A 21,278-nucleotide genomic window follows, 5' to 3' on the forward strand; every position below is an offset into this window, starting at 1 on the left:
TATATATATATATATATATATATTTTTTTTTTTTTTTTTTGGCAGGGTGACTCCATACTGTTTTACATAATGGCTATAATAATTTACTTTCTCATCAATAGTATGAGAGTTCCTTTTTGTCCACATCCTCACCAGCATTTGTTATTTTATTTCAGTCATCACTTTTACTGAGGCTTGCTTACACATGCCACATTGGTTCTTTCTTGCTGCTTTCAAGATTCTCTTTGTCTTTCAACAGTTTGATTACACTATATCTATTTATAGATCTCTAAAAGATTATCCTGTTTATAATAGGTTGGTGAGCACTTTGGGTTTGTAAAATTATGTTTTTCATCAAATTTGGGCCATTATTTCTGTGTCTATTTTTCTGCTTGTTTTCCTCTTTCCTTTTGTAATCCCATAATACTGATGCTGGTATGCTGTCACAGATCTCTGAAGCTCTGTTAATTTTTTTTTTCCCTCCCCATCTCCCCCTTTTTTGCAGGTTGGAGAGTTTCAGTTGTTCATCTTAAGTTTGCTGATTTCTTTTCTCCACCCACTCAAATATTCTACTATGCCTCTATACTGAATTTTTCATTTCAGTTTTGTACTTTTCAACTCAAGAGTTCTTATTTGGTTCATTTATCATTTAATATTCTCTGCTTGGTGACAAGGCATTTTCATACTCACCTTTATTTTTATTGATGTGCCTTCTTTTTTGTCTTTGGATATATCTAAAATAGCTATTTAAAGTCCTTTGTCTAGTAAGCCCAAACTTTAGGCTCCCCAAGGGACAGTTTCTCTGGATTGTGTTTTTCTGCAGGTCATGCTTTCTTTGCATGTCTCACCATTTGTTATTATGAACTTAACATTTTATATTCTATGATGTGACAACTCTGGACATCAGACTTTTCCTCCCTCCCTAGGGATTGTTGCAATTACTATGTATTTTTATTGTGTAATGACTTGTCTGGATAAATTATGTAAAATCAAAATTTTGTCATATGTGGCTAAAAGTTTTTGCTCAGTTAGCTTGGTAGTTCATTAATGATTGGACAGAGATTTCCTTCAACACTTGGAATCAACATGTCTCCTAGTCTTTGCCCAGTGGTTCTGTATGTTTGACCACATTCTTGGTGTTCATGGGGATTATAACTTTGTCTTCACTTTTACCTGCGGTTTCCATCGTGCCTCAAGGCCATCCATGAGCAACAGCTTAGACCCTTGTCGGGTCCTTCTGAGCATAACCATAGCCCTGCGCATATACATAATATATACTCTGAGAAACATGTTGGAGTCTTTCTCCTTTCTCAGCTTTTCCTTTTAAACTTTTTGCTCAGTTTATTGTTTACCCCAACTGTTATCTACTATTGCAGGCAGCCAAAATGTTAAACAATTGACTATAAATCTTTTTTGACAAATGCCCCTGGGGAAGGGCCTTTTCATACTGGCGAGCTCTGCGTCATATCTGGTAAAGTCAGCCTTGCAATTGGCTCTTCCTGGGAACCACTAGACAGGTCAAATACTGACAATACCTCAGGAGTGAGGTTTTGAAAGATTTCCAGTCTCATTTTGCCCCCTCCAGTCTGCTGGTTTCACGGGTGATTGAAGGCTATTGATTTCAGGTAGTGAGTTGCTGAGGAGAGAAATAGGACAAACTTTCTCTTCTTACCAAGATTCAGCCATTTTTTTATTGAATAAATGCTCCCCAGATTACTGCTCTGGCTAATTTCCAAAGTTCTAAAGAGTAGATTCTATAATATCTGCCATTTTCATGCTTTTATGAGAAAGAAAATGTTCAGAGATTCTTTAGCCACCATGTTGCTGATGGCACTCATAATGTTTCTCTTTATGGAAAAAAAAAAAAAGAAAGAAAGAAAGAAAAGAAAAAAAACATCAAAATAGAACCAGATAGTTTGAACCAGGCATGGTGGCACACACCTGTAATCCCTGTGACTTGGGAGGCTGAGGCAGGATAATCACAAGTTCAAAGCCAGCCTCAGCAAGATCCTGTCTCAAAATAAAAATAAGATAAAAAGGGCTGAAGATTTAGCTCAGAGGTAAAGCACCCCTGGGTTCAATTCCTAGTTTAAAAAAAAAAGAGTGAGAGAGAGAGAGACAGAGACAGAGAAAGGGAGAGAGTCTGCTGATATCTGTGAGAAATGCTTGACTAGTATATAAACTCTATATTATTTTGTAGGTTCTTAACATTTAATCACTTTATATGTAATGCACTAATCTAGTAGAAAAATAAGGATAAGAATGATTCTGAGGAGTTATTGGATCCTAAGAGTCCCATCAGGCAATAGGTGATTTGTCAAATTTGCACAACTTATTCCTTTGGATTTCATTATTTCAATCCAATCAACAAGCCTACCATCACTAACAATAGAATTAAAAATATGGTTCCAACAGCACTGAGGGAAGTGGAAAGGAGGTCACGAAAGATCCCAATATCAGTGTTTGGGGTGAGTTAAAGGCAATTATGATAAGGGTTGGCTCCAAATTAATCCTGTCACTTCCACCCTCTTATCCCCATAGGGCAAAGAGAATAGTGGATAGAACTTAAAGTCTACTTGGCTAAAAGCTTGCCAAGGCAGGTAATAACCTGGCCTGGGCCCTAGGTATGTGTACTGCAGAGCATCTGTTTGCTTGTGGGAGAGTAGGACCCTCATAGAGAAAAAGAAAGAAGCCTGGCACATATTTTTAAAATGGTAAAAATAAAAAGTTTATTTTATACATTTCTGTTTCAAGTTTTTTTAATAGTGAAATACACATATCTTCTATGTCATCCAATATAAAGTTACAAATGAAAATGGAAAATGTTCATCGATCACATTAAATGATAGTACTGCAAGGTCTTACAATATATGCACAGTGATTTTTTTTATTGTAAACAAATGGGATACATGTTGTTTCTCTGTTTGTACATGGAGTAAAGGCATACCATTTGTGTAATCATAAATTTACATAGGGTAATGTTGTTTGATTCATACTGCCATTTTTTCCCTTCCCCCCCTCCCCTCCACCCTTCCCCTCCATCTATACAGTCCTTCCTTCCTCCATTCCTGCCCCCCTCCCTAAACCCAACTCCAACCCCAACACTAACCCTTCCCACCCCCCATTATGTGTCCTCATCCACTTATTAGCGATATCATTCTTCCTTTGGTTTTTTTGAGATTGGCTTATCTCACTTAGCATGATATTCTCCAGTTTCCTCCATTTGCCTGCAAATGCCATAATTTTATTGTTCTTTATGGCTGAGTAATATTCCATTGTATATATATACCACATTTTCTTTATCCATTCATCAATTGAAGGACATCTAGGTTGGTTCCACAATCTGGCTATTGTGAACTGAGCAGCTATGAACATTGATGTGGCTGTATCTCTGTAATATGCTGATTTTAGGTCCTTTGGGTATAGGCCAAGGAGTGGGATAGCTGGGTCAAATGGTGTTTCCATTCCAAGTTTTCTAAGGAATCTCCACACTGCTTTCCAGAGTGGCTGCACTAATTTGCAGCCCCACCAGCAATTTAAGAGTGTACCTTTCTCCCCACATCCTCGCCAACACCTGTTGTTGCTTGTATTCTTGATAATTGCCATTCTAATTGGGGTGAGATGGAATCTTAGGGTGGTTTTGATTTGCATTTCTCTTATTACTAGAGATGTTGAACATTTTTCCATATGTTTGTTGATTGCTTGTATATCTTCTTCTGTGAAGTGTCTATTCATTTCCTTAGCCATTGTCAGTTGGATTATTTACATTCTTGGTGTAGAGTTTTTTGAGTTCTTTATAGATTCTGGAGATTAGCGCTCTATCTGAAGTATGATTGGCAAAGATATTCTCCCACTCTGTAGGCTCTTTCTTTGCATTGCTGATAGTTTCCTTTGCTGAGAGAAAGCTTTTTAGTTTGAATCTATCCCAGTTGTTGATTCTTGCTTTATTTCTTGTGCTATGGGAGTCCTGTTGAGGAAGTCTGGTCCTAAGCCGACATGTTGAAGCTCTGGACCTACTTTTTCTTCTATAAGACGCAAGGTCTCTGGTCTGATTCCGAGATCCTGAATCCATTTTGAGTTTAGTTTCGTGCATGGTGAGAGATATGGGTTTAGTTTCATTCTGTTGCATATGGATTTCCAATTCTCCCAGCACCATTTGTTGAAGATGCTATCTTTTCTCCATTGCATATTTTTGGCCCCTTTGTCTAGTATGAGAAAATTGTATTTATTTGGGTTTGTGTCCGTGTCCTCTATTCTGTACCATTGATCCACCTTTCTATTTTGGTACCAATACCATGCCGTTTTTGTTACTATGCTTTGTAGTAGAGTTGAAGATCTGGTATTGCGATACCCCCTGCTTCACTCTTTCTGCCAAGGATTGCTTTAGCTATTCTGGGTTTTTTATTCTTCCAGATGAATTTCATAATTTCTTGCTCTATTTCTGTAAGGTACATCATTGGGATTTTAATTGGAATTGCATTGAATCTGTATAGCACTTTTGGTAGTATGGCCATTTTGACAATATTAATTCTTCCTATCCAAGAACATGGGAGATCTTTCCATCTTCTAAGGTTTTCTTGAATTTCTTTCTTTAGTGTTCTGTAGTTCTCATTGTAGAGGTCTTTGCACCTCTTTTGTGAGATTGATTCCCAAGTATTTTATTTTTTTTCGATGCTATTGTGAATGGGGTAGTTTTCCTAATTTCTCTTTCTGAAGATTCATCGCTTATATATAAAAATGCCTTAGATTTATGTGCATTGATCTTATATCCCGCTACTTTACTGAATTCACTTATGAGATCTAAAAGTTTTCTGGTGGAATTTCCTGGTTCCTCTAAGTATACCATCATATCATCAGCAAATAGGGATAGTTTGAGTTCTTCTTTTCCTATTCGTATCCCTTTAATTTCTTTGGTCTGTCTAATTGCTCTGGCTAGAGTTTCAAGGACGATATTGAATAGAAATGGTGAAAGAGGGCATCCCTGCCTTGTTCCAGTTTTTAGAGGGAATGCTTTCAGTTTTTCACCATTTAGAATGATATTAGCCATGGGTTTAGCGTAGATGGCCTTTACAATGTTAAGGAATGTTCCCACTATCCCTATTTTTTCTAGTGTTTTGAGCATGAAGGGGTGCTGTATTTTATCAAATGCTTTTTCTGCATCTATCGAAATAATCATGTGATTCTTGACTTTAAGTCTATTGATATGGTGAATTACATTTATTGATTTCCTGATGTTGAACCAACCTTGCATCCCTGGGATGAAACCCACTTGATCATGGTGCACTATCTTTTTAATATGTTTTTCTATGCGATTTGCTAAAATTTTGTTTAGAATTTTTGCGTCGACGTTCATTAAGGATATTGGTCTGAAATTTTCTTTCCTCGATGTGTCTCTGTCTGGTTTAGGAATCAGGGTAATATTGGCTTCATAGAATGAGTTTGGGAGAGTTCCCTCCTCTTCTATTTTCTGGAATACTTTGAGGAGTATTGGAATGAGTTCTTCTTTAAAAGTTTTGTAGAACTCGGCTGAGAACCCATCTGGTCCTGGACTTTTCTTTGTTGGAAGGCTTTTGATGACTTCTTCTATTTCATTACTTGAAATTGGTCTATTTAAATTGTGTATGTCCTCCTCGTTCAGTTTAGGCAATTCATATGTCTCTAGAAACCTGTTGATGTCTTCGAAATTTTCTATTTTGTTGGAGTATAGATTTTCAAAATAGTTTCTAATTATGTTTTGTATTTCAGTCGTGTCTGTTGTGATATTTCCTTGTTCATTCCGAATTTTAGTGATTTGGGTTTTCTCTCGTCTTCTCTTTGTTAGTGTGGCTAAAGGTTTATCAATTTTGTTTATTTTTTCGAAGAACCAACTATTTATTTTGTCAATTTTTTGTATTGTTTCTTTCGTTTCAATTTCGTTGATTTCAGCTCTCAGTTTAACTATTTCCTGTCTTCTACTACTTTTGGTGTTGGTCTGTTCTTCTTTTTCTAGGGCTTTGAGTTGTAGTGTTAGGTCATTATTTTTTGAGTTTTACTTCTTTTATTAAATGCGCTCCATGAATAAATCTTCCTCTAAGGTACCGCTTTCATAGTGTCCCAGAGATTTTGATATGATGTTTCTTTGTTCTCGTTTACCTCTAAGAATTTTTTAATTTCCTTCCTAATATCTTCTGTTATCCATTCATCATATAGTAGCATATTGTTTAATCTCCAGGTGTTGGAGTAGTTTCTGTTTTTACTCTTTCATTAATTTGTAACTTCAATCCATTATGATCTGATAGAATACAAGGTAGTGTCTCTATCTTCTTGTATTTGCTGACATTAGCTTTGTGGCATAATATATGGTCTATTTTAGAGAAGGATCCATGTGCTGCTGAGAAGAAAGTGTATTCGCTCTTGGTTGGATGGTATATTCTATAAATGTCTGTTAAGTCTAAATTATTGATTGTGTTATTGAGATCTATGGTTTCTTTGTTCAATTTTTGTTTGGAAGATCTGTCCAGTGGTGAAAGAGGCGTGTTAAAATCACCAAGTATTATTGTGTTATGGTCTATTTGGTTTCTAAAATTGAGAAGGATTTGTTTCACATACATGGATGAGCCATTGTTTGGGGCATAGATGTTTATGATTGTTATATCTTGCTGATTTATGCTTCCCTTAAGCAGTATGAAATGTCCTTCTTTATCCCTTCTAACTAACATTGGCTTGAAGTCCACATTATCTGAAATGAGGATCGATACTCCAGCCTTTTTGCTGAGCCCATGTGCATGGTATGTTTTCCCCATCCTTTCACCTTTAGTCTATGGGTATCTCTTTCTATGAGGTGAGTCTCTTGCAGGCAACATATTGTTGGATCTTTCTTTTTAATCCAATCTGCCAGTCTATGTCTTTTGATTGATGAATTCAGGCCATTAACATTCAGGGTTATTATTGAGATATGATTTGTATTCCCAGTCATTTGGTTCATATTTCAAATTTTTCACACATCTTGGTTCCTCCTTTATTTGACAGTTCCTTTAGGATAATTCCTCCCTTTGCTGATTTGCTTCTTTGTTTTTTATCTCTTCCTCATGAAATATTTTGCTGAGAATGTTCTGTAATGCTGGCTTTCTTTTTGTAAATTCTTTTAGCTTTTGTTTATCATGGAATGATCTTATTTCATTGTCAAATTTGAAGGTAAGTTTTGCTGGGTATAAGATTCTTGGTTGGCATCCATTTTCTTTCAGAGCTTGAAAAATGTTGTTCCAGGCCCTTCTAGCCTTTAGGGTCTGGATTGAAAAATCTGCTGATATCCATATTTGCTTCCCCCTGAATGTAATTTGGTTCTTTTCTCTCACAGCCTTTAAAATTCTGTCTTTATTTTGTATGTTTGGTTTTTTCATTATAATGTGCCTTGGTGTGGGTCTGTTGTAATTTTGTGTATTTGGAGTCCTATAAGCCTCTTGGACTTGATCTTCCATTTCATTCTTCAGATTTGGGAAATTTTCTGATATTATTTCTTCAAATAGATTGTTCATTCCTTTGGTTTGTTTCTCTAAGCCTTCTTCAATCCCAATAATTCTCAAATTTGGGCCTTTTCATGATATCCATAGTTCTTGGAGGTTCTGTTCATGATTTCTCACCATCTTCTCTGTTTGTTCAACTTTGTTTTCGAGGTTAAATATTTTGTCTTCAATATCTGAAGTTCTGTCTTCCAGCTGTTCTATCCTATTGGTTATGCTTTCTATGGACTTCTTAATTTGGTTTATTGTTTCCTTCATTTCAAGGATTTCTGTTTGGTTTTTTTTTCAATATCTCTAACTCTTTATTGAAATGATCTTTTGCTTCCTGAATTTGCTGTGTTAACTGTCGATTGGTGGGATCGTTCAATGCCTGCATTTGCTCTTTCATCTCATCGTTTGCTTCCCTAATCATTTTAATTATGTACATTCTGAACTCCCTTTCTGTCATTTCTTCTGCCATGCTGTCGTTGGATTTTATTGATGTAACATCTAGATTTGTTTGGGGCATTTTCTTCCCTTGTTTTCCATATTGTTCAGGGATCAGTGGGTCATTAAGATGTTGCAGATTTCCTCTATCAACTTATAATGTCCCTGAAGATTGCTAGTATATCCCCTCTTATCCTTCAGTAGCCTGAAGTCTTGGAGGAGGTTGATAATGCAGAGCTCCACGAAGAAGCTGCCTCTCTAGGTGTGGTAACTCTCAGGTGGCGTATATTCCCTGCTAGTGGGTAGAGGTGCCGCCACTTGTTCACCAATGGTCATCCAATGGGGAACTAGACTGTGGGCTGAGGCAAGGCCTGTTTGTGCCTATGTCTCTGGCTTTACCGTCCCTGTGGGAAAACCTCCCCCGGCCGGGAAGAGTCACTCGGTGGGGACGTCTCGCTAGTCAGTTGCCCTCCTAGAGGTTCCCCTCAATCTACAACTGCCACCTGGGCTGGGCTGTCTTCCTCTGCAACGATCCCAGGGGCCCGGACCTATGTCCTGGGCCTGGGAACCTCGCCCTTCGCAGGCGAGTCTCCTTAGGCTGCCTCTCCCAGAGAATCTGCCCGCCGCCGTGGAAACTTCGCTCCGCCCCTAGGCGTGTCTCTGTGGCGGCTCTTCTAGCAAGAAGCCACCTAGCTCCTGGGACCCTGCTCTGCACCAATCGCCTGGCTATGCAGCCCTTCCTCTGAGCCACCACCTGGAGCCCCGTACAATAGCTCCGAGACCCAGAGACCCGCCACACACCTCCTCCTCCGGACAGCCGCCCGGTTTCCGACGCAGTCACTAGGAGTCCAAACAACTCACTTCAGGTCTCCTCCTCCCACCAACCTCCCGTAGCCCTAGGCAGTCACTCCAAGTCCAAGTGACCCGCCCTGTTCCTCCTCCTCCTCCTTGGGGTAGCCCCCCGGGTGTTCAGGAGCCGTGGCTCCGAGACCAGGTGACTCACCACGTTCCTCCTCCAGGCAGGCCACCGGTGTTCAGGAGCGGTCACTTTTAGTCCAATCAACTCACTACTCGCCTCCTCCTCTGGCAACCGCCTGTGGTTCTGATGCAGTCACTCCCAGACTAAGCGTCCCACCGCTCTCCTCCTCCAGGCAGGCCACCAGTGTTCTGGAGCAGCTGCTCCAAGTTCAAACAGCTCGTCACGCAGCTCCTCCTCCGGCAACCGCCCGCGGCTCTGATGCAGTCACTCCAGGTTCAAGCAACACGCCGCGCTCCTCCTCCTCCTCCGGGCAACCTCCCGGCACTCAGGAGCGCTCGCTCTGAGTTCAAACAGTTCACCACGAAACTCCTCCTCTGGCAACCGCCTGTGGTTCTGATGCAGTCACTCCCAGACCAAGCGTCCCGCCGCGCTCCTCCTCTTCCTCCGGGCAGTCCCCCGGCGCTCAGGAGCGCCCACTCTGAGTTTCAAACAGTTCACCATGCAGCTCCTCCTCTGGCAACCGCCCGTGGCTCTCGTGATTTTTAAATTAGCAAAATACATTCACATTTGTTTTCTTTTTTAGCATCATAATCATAGTCATATCATAATCATAATCATGGATGTAAGTAATGTTTCCCACATTTTATGGACAGTTTAACCAAGACCCAGGACTCACAAAATTGTAAGACGAAGTAAGATTCAAGTCCAGGTTTTCTAACTATTTATTCAGTGCAGTATCCACTGCCCATATCCTTAATTCAAATCAAAGAATCAAGAATTTACCAGAGTTTCACCTCTCCTCATTGCTTGGATACTTACATTCTAAATCCACCACGTATTTGATTCCTGTGTTTTCAGAAATGTTATGTGACCCTTGTCTTGGCTTAACCAGAATATTTGCAACTGAGTTTAAAGCTCTTTGAAAGCACAGTGGGCAGGACACTGTGATGAGCAGAGTTGTCTTTCTCCAGGATGATACTTCTGACACCAACCCTGGAGATGAAAGAGAGAATGGTCCCATGATGTTTCATCTTCACTCACAAAAAAATAATGATGATAAATAAAATAATTTTTCTAAAAAGAAAGAAGACATTGCTATTTTTCTGTAGGGAAAGGGAACTGCTTGAAGAATTTGAATGATGTAAGTTTGTCTGCAAGCTTTAAAGATGAAAGGTATCACTTCTTCCCCATTAGCCTCGTAGGATGATGAGATCCTGAGTGTGTATTGCCACTTCAAAGGGTCACTGGAATACAACTTCCAGGAAAGACTGCCTAATAGTATTTGTGTGCAGGAGATGCGCTCTCTCCAGGGCCATCCTTCAACACCCTGGTAGATTGCTACCACTTCTAGTCTTTACCAAACTTTTTGAGGAAACTTCTACTAAATGTTTAGATTTCTAGGCACCTCTCCTACATGAGACCTTAAGTATTTCCTGCCATTCTTCAGATCTGGTTTGAATTTCCAGTGTTTGCTCCTCTTGCTTAAATACATATGCTTATTACTTTAGTGTTCAAAAGATGAAGGTGCATTTGGGCTTCAAATTCTGGAAACTGCTTCGCCTCAAGGCTATCTTGATGGCTGAGTCAGTTGCCCAGAGAAGTCAGATGTGTGCCCTGGAGAACCATAAAGAATGCTAAGTGAGATTACTTCTTTGGTATTCCCAGAAAGAGAAAGGGCAATGGACAGAGTTCTGTGTGGGGTGGTAAATAATATGTAATTATTTGCAAATCAGCCTTAAGGCAAGACAGAGCCAACTTCTCCTATTTGTTCTGTTACCAGGGGAATACTTCCTAGCTAATTGGATATTTCCCAAGGAGATTATTTTATCATATGTCATTCCCAAAATGATGATTCTGAGATTTCTGCCTAATGTTGTCTTTAATATTTAAAACATAAACCATAAATAGTGCTGTTTTGGTTTTTAATCTTATCCAGTACACTACAGACTAAAAATTATTTCCATTTGCAGTGATTTAGGAGAGGTCAGAGTTGGGAAGATCTTCTTATTCCAGTCCCTGGTGGAGTGATTTGCACATAACCAACCATTAGTAGTGCAACTGCTCATCATTCCAAATGCCTCTTGTCTGCCTTTGAAGCAAAGTTGGCTCCTTCCTAAGGCACCATGGGGGTCCGTTGGCCTGGCGTCTCTCAATTTCACATTTCCTTAGTCCTTGCAATTTCCTTTATATCACCTTCCTCATGGGTTTGGGATCTAGTCACCACATGCAGCGGCTACTTTCCCCCAATTTGTATATATAATTCCATTCTTATATTACCTTTTTCTCTAGGTATAGAAGAACTGCTTCTATACTACCCTTACTTCTTTACATATGTTAGCACACACACACACACACACACAAGGATGAATAAACACAACTACTGGTTAAATGTGTTAATCATATGTCCCCAGAAGTGCATATTCAAAAGAGAAGAACCTCTCACAATGATTATATTCTCACATTAATTAAAAATAACATTTTCAGACCTTAAACTGAAAAATATGTATATTATACAAATTCTGAAGAGAACAACAAAAACCTTGACATAGTTTGTGTGTTTATGTTATACAGGATTATACCCAAGGTTGTAAAGGATTCACTGAGATACAGTTTTGTAGCTTCTTCAATATCCTCTAACTGCTAAGATAACTAGAATATGAATAATAATTTATCAAGTTCTGATACATCTTCTGTCTATTCCCTACAGAATTTCTATGTTCTTTCAGAGTTATTGACAAGTACTAAAGATATGGGGAAGATTTTACTTTATATCTCCCATATAAGGAAAAAGGAAGCATAAATATATAAAGACATTATCATTCTTATCTTCAGCAATAATCCTTAGCACACATACTTTCTTATAATGCTAAAAAGTAGAATGATAAAACTATGTGTGAATGTTGAACCTGACCTCAGTCCTGTGCTTTTAGAAAATAGCAGAAGTTAAGGAATCCACTCCCATAATTCTGATTCTCAGAATTTTCTGGAACACAGAAAGTAGTTTACCACTGGAAACCACCCTTCCTCCCATGCCTGATTTAAGATTCCTTGTCCACTCTTTCTCAAGACTCCCATAAGACTCACGAATGATCCCCTTATTTCTTGTGATGGGACCAAACACAGACATTTCTTTATCTTGAATCAGCTGAAGAGGCCAGACACAGAACCCTTCAACAACTTCTTCAATTATTACCTTAGATTAGAACTGCCCTCCCCACTAAAACTAGCCAGACACCGAAATGAATATTTCCTGTTTGGTTTACTGACTGAGACTTCACTGACTGCCAAACATCCTCAAAGGTACCTCATGTTGTAGCCAACTTTTCATCAGTATGACCAATACACCTGACAAGAGCAACATAAAGGAGGAAAAGTTTGTTTGGGTTAACACTTTCGGAAGTCTTGGTACATAGCACAACTCCATGGCTCTTGGTCTGAGGTAAGGCAGAACATCAAGGCAGAAGGGTGTGGTGGGAAAGTCACTAAATTCATGGCAGCCAGGAAGAAGAGAGAGAAAGAGGAAGGGACCAGGGAGAGTTATAGTCCAATGCCATGTCCCCAGTGAGCTACCTTCTCTAGCCACATTTCACTGGCATATAGTTTCCCCCTCAGTAGTCCATTTAAATTATTTATCCATTAAGTATTAATCCACTAAAAGGATTAATCTACTGGGAAATTACAGCCCTCACAATCTAATAATTGCCTAACATCTCCACCTCTGAAACTTGCTGTGTTAGGGAACATGTTTTGAAAACATGAGCTTTTCCTGAATATTAAAGATTCAAACCATAACATCCCAACTTCCTCCCTATGAGAGTCAAAAGATAAACTATTGTGCTGAGGCATTCTGATCTTCAGACCTGGGGCATTTCCTCATTGAACAAAATCAATGTCCTTACAGGTTCTACTTTTGTCTTTGGCATCAAGGATGCTCAACAAAACTACAACTCTTAAGAAGATGCTCAGATAATACTGAACAAAATTCTGAAGTCAGTTGATAATTTAACCACCAACCAGTTCTTGAACAATCTTTTTTTTTTTCTTTACTATGTGCTATTGGCTTCAGTGTTGCACCCCATCACATGCACACTTAAATGTTCATTTGTACCTTTGTTCACTTTATTTTAAAAAGGGGAGTATTCTCCACCCTGCTGGGAAAATCTCAAAGGCAAGCTAAAACCCAGGTTTTCTAAGTCTTGGAAATCCCTGAGAGTATCTCTCTCACAAGGGATGGGCATTGTTAGCCATTTTGGGTTCTGTTGATATATATTTTTTTAAATAAACTAGGTGGTGTTTTCCTTTCTTCTCTCTCAATTTAAAAGCACAAAGCAAGTTTTGTTCTCCTGAAATACCCTTTCTTAGCAATAACAGATGGGCTAAATCTGCTATGAGCTATCAACACTTACTTCTTAGAAATTCTGTGGGTTTCCTTTGAGAAGGACATCGTGGTGGGGGCGGCACACAAGGCACGGGATGAATGTACATTCATCACCTGTGGCTCTGATGCTACTGCTTTCCCATGGTACACCTTTATTGTTCCTGAAGTCCACACACCCCACCAAGATCCAGCTTGTTAAGATCAACAATGCAAGTGCCAAACTCCTGTGACTATCTCCTGCAAAAGGAGGGCTCCTTAGATAATGCTTGGTCTTGGTCAGCTTTGCATTCCTACAATTAAATACCTGGGGCAGCCAACTTAATAAAGAGAGATGGTTAGTTTAGGTTACATTTTGGAGGTTTAAGTCCAAGATCAGGCAGCCTCATTGATTTGAGCCCCTGGTGAGGATGAGGGATGGCAATGGAATAAGCATACATTGAGACAAGCAGTCATACCTGAAGCCAAGAACAGAAAGTGGCTGAAACTAGGGATCCACAACCCCCTTTGTAGGCACATGCCCAGTGACCTAAAGACCTCCATTAGGCACCACCTCCTAAAAAGATCCCCAGTACCTCCTAAAAGCACCACTCTGAGGATGAAACCTTTACATATGGACCTTGGGGAAATAATCAAATTACAACAAATGATAGTAATACTTCATTGAGGCGATGTCTATTTTCATTAAATAATACTTGCTACTATTTCTGAAATGCCTATCATATGCCAACCACAGCACCAGGCACATTACCTGTTACATTTTTCAAAGGTGCAACACCCTGCTGAAAGTCATATTCAAGCCTGATTGACTCCAAAATCTCTGCTCTTTCCTCTTGACTGATGATTGAACTATGTAAAGAAAAAGTTCCTGAACCCAATACACAAAATGAGAGAGAGATTGCAGAGCACTGAAAACCTCTAGAGACCACCAATAATCCATAGAAGAGATTGAGAGTTGGAAGAGGAATCACTAAGCTTACATTTATGACTTACATTAGAAAAATGGAGAGGTTAGGGCCATGTTGAGTATGGCAGCCACTGTGGCCAGGGTCCCAGGGACTGGCACCAAGGCTGTTTCTCCTGGGTATTCTCTGAATAGTTTAGCAGGGAGTCTCCATGGTGTCAGCATAAAGCAAAGCAGTGAAGAATTGTGGAAAATTATGTTTGTTTTCTTCCATAGTGTTATGAAGGTTTCATCCCCAAATCTAAGAAAGCAGAATGTAGATTTCCAGAAAACACAGGTGAGATGAAGCCAAAGTGTTATTTATACAAACACAAAATCACATCAACTCTTTCTGAGTGCAGCTGTATTTCTCTGCCTTTCTTAGGGATAATGAAGCTTGAGACAAAGATGTTTTTCCTTGGTTATGCAAAAGCATTTCAGAGAGGTGGCTTTGCATTTCCTCCATACTTGGAGCTTTCCTTGCTCTTGCTCCAACTAGGAGAGGTGAGAAATTTGTGCACAGTCACATGGAATCCAGTTTGTGGTCTGGAGGGAGGAAAAGAGAACATAAATTTCCCTCCTTTGTTTCAGATTGTGTTGAGAAGACATCTTGGATCTTCCGAAGCACAGGGTCCTCTGAGGGAGTTGGATGAGTGAATTGTCAAGATAAACTTTCACTCACCAGTCCTCCAATCCTAAATAACAACAATGATAATAACCCAAAACAATAGGATTTTACTTTGTAGTAAGAAAAAATCAGAATCTACCAGTGTTTGGTAGAAAGGCAAAATATTAACTAAGAGACCAAAACTAGCTAAACAGCAAGGGTAACTTTGAATGCCAAGAATGAAGTACCCACATGAGTATGAGAAGGTACAGGTAGTTTGAATTCAGTGTAAAATAAATTACCTAGATGTGTGTCAGTGACACCAACATCCTTCAGCACTGACTCTCCTGTTCATTTCCACTCCTGTTCTCTGATTGCCCTACATCCCTCTGGATGCTATTGTGGTCGAATGGCTTCACGCCTTCATTTGATGGCAAACACTTAATGCACAGAGCCTCTGCTGCCACAGGCCACTTTGGCCAGGTCTTTGCCTTGAGGTTCCTGAGGCTTGTGATACCCCAATCCAAAGAGGCTCTACCAAACACTAGGGGTTCCGAGTCTCCCTTCACTATACTTGAAATGAGGGCTGTACTTGTTCTCTTCCCCCTTGAAACTCAGATCACAGCCTCTGCTAAAGAAATGCTCTTCATGAAAATCCTCCTTCCATACACGCAGTCCTTAGTTAACCTATTTTGAAATTTAGATTATCTTTTGGCAACTCCTGCTGAAATTTCACATCTATTTTTTCTTAGCGCCTCTTTCAAAACTTCTAATTCCACATCCTGCTATAGAGTAGTCAGCATTTCTTAATTTATGATAGTGCAATTTGGCAACTTTCCAAATTCCTTAAGCTTTTGAATATTGTTACAATCATCTTTTGTGACTAGGATACAGTTAGAATGGAAATTCTTCACTTTTGCACTTTCTGAGTTTTCCTCTGTATAGCTTATGTATCTTATTATTCATTTTATTTATGACATTGGATTGTAGTTCATAAATCCTTAAAGTCAAGGGGTTATGAATAGTGTGATCCATGGGGGATGGATATTCTAGTATATTTTTGTGTTGATCTTTTACATAAGGCATCAAGAGCCCACAAGAAACCACAAAAATAAGGTGACTTCTTGACACCTGAGAAGAAAATAATCTGCTTTACTTTTTAAATAGCCACCAGGATTACAACAGAATACATATTATTCTATTCACAGCACTGGACTAAACCAAGAAAGGATAAGGAAATAGGTAACCATATGGATGAAGGTGAACTTTATCCATTGTCAAATACTTACTCTGTGAAATATGTTTGTTGAGGTTTCACACTGACTATATACATGATTCCAGTGGACATTACAAAGATTATTAGGATTTTGCAGGAAAGACTGACTTTTTTTTCAGTACCAGGGATTAATCCATGGGTCCTTAACCACTGAGCAACATTCCCCAGCCCTTTTTATTACTTTTTTTTTTTAAATTTTGAGACAGGGTCTCACTAAGTTGCTTAGGGCCTCACAAAGTTGCTGAGGCTGTCTTTGAATTTGTGATCTTCTACCTCAGCCTCTCTAGCTGCTGGAATTACAGGAGTGCATCACTGTGCCCAGTGGACAGACTGATTTCTAAAGAGACTACACTATCCAGAGAATTCAGTTTATAAAAAATCTCCCTGGTCATTGTGTCAAGTTCTCATGGCAACAGAGGGGTTAGTAAATTGATTAGGGATATTGGGATTGGAGAAAAGAGGTCGTGAATAATCATGTAGACTAGGCAAATTCTTCAAGGTTCAAAACTGCACATTTTTGGATCTATTATGTAATTTATCTATTTTGCTGGTATACTGTCAGTCTTGCCTGCTATAATATAAGCTTCAAGAAGGTAGCAACCTTTAATCTGTGTTCTCTTGTATCCTCCATGTCTGTCACTCAGTTTTTGAAAATTTTCTATACTGAATGAGGTAAAAAGAAACAGAGAGAATAGGAAGGTAGTTTTTTTATATCAACAGCAATTCTTTAATTATGTATACTGTGGAAAGGCTGGGTGGTCTTCCCCAGGAAGTGACACCTTCCAAAGAGCCTCTGTTGGAAGTAAATGATTTTTTGGGTGTGGGCATTTTATGGGATGGCAAGATTGGATATGTCATTTCAGCTCTGTGGTTCTAAACATGAGACTTTATTGAAGGATTTTTATGTTAAGGGCCCTGGAAAATCATGTGATAAAGACTGAAAGTAAATTATTTGAGAACCAACTGAACTTGGGGTATGGAAGTGGAAAGGAGTCAGAGAGTATTGAGCTCTCAGTCTGGGAATTTTGATGCCATTTTAAGAAAAAAATTGAATTTTAATAGAATAACACATACACCTACCTCTCTTTAGAGAGGTATATGATAATAGTGCTTAAAATGTGCCATAGGTGAATAGTCCCTTTAACTATACAATTTCATATACTTACATAGTATGTAGGTATAGCAGTTCCATTTCAAACCTGAGGAAACTGGCTCAGAGTGATTTTGTAGCTATAAGGGGCATAACTCTAACATGAATTTTTATCCTAATTCAAAGCTAGAAGCTCCTACTCTGGTGTTCTGCTTCAGTGAGCTGTGAGTTGCAAAAATAAGACTCCTCTTTACTGGGGGGCTTTTGAACTGGCAGCTCATGAGCAGACACCACTTGTCTTTGTCTCCACTGTGGACAGCCCCTCCCTAATTCCAATTCCAGTGCTTACCACCTGCTCCCAGAAAAGCTGCACAGTAAACCCACAATTTAATGTTTATACTAACCAAACATTCTTGGATGGGTTGGTAAAATCCACTCCCCAACAGAAAACTATCAAAGCAATGGGCTCTTTTTCACCCCCTCTGGTGACGATACCTTATGAGAGCAGCTAATGGGTAGTTGAGCGCAGTGGCTTGGGATCCAGGAGAAAATGAACTCAACAGGGAACCATGAATAAGCTGTTAAAGCCAAGTGGAAATGAGAAGTAGAGGGAATTTGGAGAGGGACATGAAGAAGGCATTGGGGAGCACTGAGAAAGCATGGGGTGAATGCCATTGAAATGTGGCTTCAAAAAGGGAGCATTTGCCCAGCTGCAGCATTGAAACACCTCTCTTTGTACGCAGGATTTATTCCAGTGGGCAGGGAAGAAGAGAGACACCACAGAAATACTGGGGAAAAAAGAGAGTAAACTAGGAGTATTCTGGAAAAGTAATTTTCTTTCTCAAATCTCTGACAACAGCCTACTGCAGTGTAGGAAAGTTTTGATTTGCTATGTAGGAAAGGCTGGAAATAAATGCCCAGCACCTACAGAAGGTGAGGACTGGGTCAATTTTTAGTTAAGAGGACAATGGCTTGCATTAGGAAGTTGAAGGAATGTAGACTCAAGAGTTTGTGGATTTTTTTTCCCTTTTACTTGCAATTTTTAGAACCATAATTCAGCACTACTGGATTAGGGCATGTTCCATCAAACTAAAAATCAAAAGCTTTCCTATGGGAGAAGTATCAATGTTATAGCTGAAAAAGGTGACCGCCATATTACTGTCACCAAAAATAATTTATTAACTGTGTCTGTGCAAAGAACTCTGTAGGCACAAAACCCCAGGGGCTTCTTGTTTCAATGCATCCTTTGCTCTCTGCCATCTCCTCAGAGTGCCATTCCCCTCTTCACCTGTGAATAAAATGGATACCATGTGAAAACTTTATCTTTGCTGTTTGTATAACAGAACAAGAGAATGCTGGCTCCATCATCTGCTCCAGACAGTGCTGGGAAGGTGTACTAGAACACTGCCATTCTAAACCTCTCATTCTTGGCATTTGTGAACAAAAACGTCTCTTCGGTTTCCACTTTCGCCTAGGAAATCCAGGGAGAGTTGGCAAGCCAGGTTTTGCACCATCAGCATATACCACGCTGATATTGCTCTTTACCCTTCTTTCCCCTCTATCCACTCTGACAGCCAGACAGGTAACACATTGCACCTGAGATACAGGCACACAAGTACCTGCCTACAGGGGAAGAAACCAGCATCGGAATTTCAGATAACTAACCCAAAACGTTTTACATTTTTCTCTCAAATGTGCTTGTCTTGTGACGTGTGTACCTGTGCGTACATCTACATTTAAAGAAAGATCTTTTTTTAAGGTAAGTTATAAATGACTTGGAGAGATCTGACAGGTCTGATTGCACAAAGGTCGTCTGCTCAACCAGCATTTCTCCCAGGAACTCTGAGGCAAAGGTGGCTCTCCATCCCGCACCCACCGCACACAGTTAGGCAGCAGACGGCACAGGCACCCTCCCACCCATACACGCCCCCGCTTGTTCGCCCCGCAGCGCCAGTCTCTGACCCCCACTGGATCCGCACAGTAGACCCGCTTACAATTGGTCGGGAACTGCTTTTGCCACACATCGCCAACCCGGGTTTGCTTGGATCATTTATTTATCTTGTGTGCATTAAGAAACCACCATTAGGTGTTGGTGGGAGGTGCTACTCTGCCCGAATCCCAGCCCGTCCGCCGCGATTCCGCACACACACCCGCACCCGCCTGGCTGTCAGAGCCTGCCTGGAACCGCCTTTGGCCCCGGATCCGCGTCGCCCGGGACCCCCTGACGCGTTCTCCCGCTTCTTCTCCCCACGCTCGACCGGGCAGTGGCGCGGTAGCGTGATTTTGAATTCTCTGCCTGCTTGTTGGGTTGCTCCCGCGGGCACCCCTTTGCGTCCCCGGCCCCTGGCTCGTGGCGGTGGCGGCGTCGCTCGCCGGAGTTTGACTCTCGGGCGGCGGCGGCAGTGGCGGCGCGGAGCCGCGGGCGGCGGGAGAGAGGCGAGCCCGGCCGCTCGCCCTCCGCGCTGTGCTCGGATTGGTCTCTCCCGGAGAGTGCTGGCCGAGGGTTGGCTGTGGGCCGGCTGAAGAACAGGTGCACCTCACCGCCTGGGCTCGCGGAGCAGCCGCCGAGGAACGCGGCGCGTCGGGCCGGGAGAGCGGCGGCCAGGCGGGCCCCCTGTGTCGGAATGCGGTTCCCCGGCGCCGGGTACCCCGCGGCCAGCCCGCTCGGCCCCTGAAGGCTGCGCGTGGCCCGGCGGCGGCGCGGGCGGGCGCCCCAGGGAGCGGGCCGGGCGCGGCGCCCCGAGGATGCCGGCGCGGCTGGAGCGCACGCAGGCGGCGGGCAGCAGCAGCGGCGGCGGTAGCAGCAGCAGCAGCAGCAGCAGCAGCAGCACCATCAACGGGCGCGGGGCCCGGGCGCGCAGGAGGCCGCTTGGCGGGCTGCAAACGCGCCCCACCGCTCCCTGACCGACCGGCGGCGCCGGGGGGCCGCTCTCGCCCCTCTTCCGCGCTCCTCGCCGCCCCCTCCCCGGCCGCGTCCCCTCCCCCGCTCCTCTCCTCCCCGCCCGCCGCCCGCCTCTCGGGGGGAGGGGCGTGGGGGCAGGGAGCCGATTTGCATGCGGCCGCCGCGGCCGCTGCCTGCGCCCGAGCCCGCCGCCGCCGCCGCCGCCGCCGCCGGAGCCCGCGCCCGCGCCCGGCCCGCGCGGCCCCATGCCTCTGGCGCGGCCCTCGGGGGGGCGAAGGTGAAGACCGGCTCCTAGGATGAGTGAAGGGGCGGCCGCTGCCTCGCCACCTGGTGCCGCTTCGGCAGCCGCCGCCTCGGCCGAGGAGGGCACCGCGGCGGCTGCGGCGGCGGCGGCGGCGGGCGGGGGCCCGGACGGCGGCGGCGAAGGGGCGGCCGAGCCCCCCCGGGAGTTACGCTGTAGCGACTGCATCGTGTGGAACCGGCAGCAGACGTGGCTGTGCGTGGTGCCTCTCTTCATCGGCTTCATCGGCTTGGGGCTCAGCCTCATGCTCCTCAAATGGATCGTGGTGGGCTCCGTCAAGGAGTACGTGCCCACCGACCTGGTGGACTCCAAGGGGATGGGCCAGGACCCCTTCTTCCTCTCCAAGCCCAGCTCTTTCCCCAAGGCCATGGAGACCACCACCACAACCACTTCAACCACGTCCCCCGCCACCCCCTCCGCCGGCGGCGCCGCCTCCTCCAGGACGCCCAACCGGATTAGTACCCGCCTGACCACCATCACGCGGGCACCCACTCGCTTTCCTGGGCACCGAGTGCCTATCCGGGCCAGCCCGCGCTCCACCACAGCACGGAACACTGCGGTCCCCCCGACGGTCCTGTCCACCACGGCCCCTTTCTTCAGTAGCAGCACGCCTGGCTCCCGACCCCCAGTGCCAGGAACCCCCAGTACCCAGGCGATGCCCTCCTGGCCCACTGCGGCATATGCTACCTCCTCCTACCTTCATGATTCTACACCCTCCTGGACCCTGTCTCCCTTTCAGGATGCTGCCGCCTCTTCTTCCTCCTCTTCCTCCTCCTCCTCCTCCACCACCACTACACCAGAAACTATCACCAGCCCCAAATTTCGTAAGTAAACACGGTGTCTCAACTATGATTTACTACCGAGTTTCCTTTCTGCTCTTCTGCTGTTTTTCCCCTAGCCG

General features: G+C 42.8%; 1 protein-coding gene across 4 annotated transcripts in view; it reads left to right on the forward strand.

Moving 5' to 3' along the window:
• Positions 1-20,294: 20,294 nt before the first annotated feature.
• Nrg3 (neuregulin 3) overlaps positions 20,295-21,278 on the forward strand; it is a 1,024,256-nt gene continuing 1,023,272 nt past the window's right edge. For all 4 annotated transcript variants that reach the window (XM_047553330.1, XM_047553332.1, XM_047553333.1 and 1 more), the window contains exon 1: positions 20,295-21,201. In XM_047553330.1, the coding sequence (XP_047409286.1) occupies positions 20,373-21,201 (829 nt within the window). In that variant the 5' untranslated portion in view covers positions 20,295-20,372. The remainder of the gene's footprint in view (positions 21,202-21,278) is intronic.

Source organism: Sciurus carolinensis, chromosome 5, assembly GCF_902686445.1.
Source record: "Sciurus carolinensis chromosome 5, mSciCar1.2, whole genome shotgun sequence".
Taxonomy (NCBI): domain Eukaryota; kingdom Metazoa; phylum Chordata; class Mammalia; order Rodentia; family Sciuridae; genus Sciurus; species Sciurus carolinensis.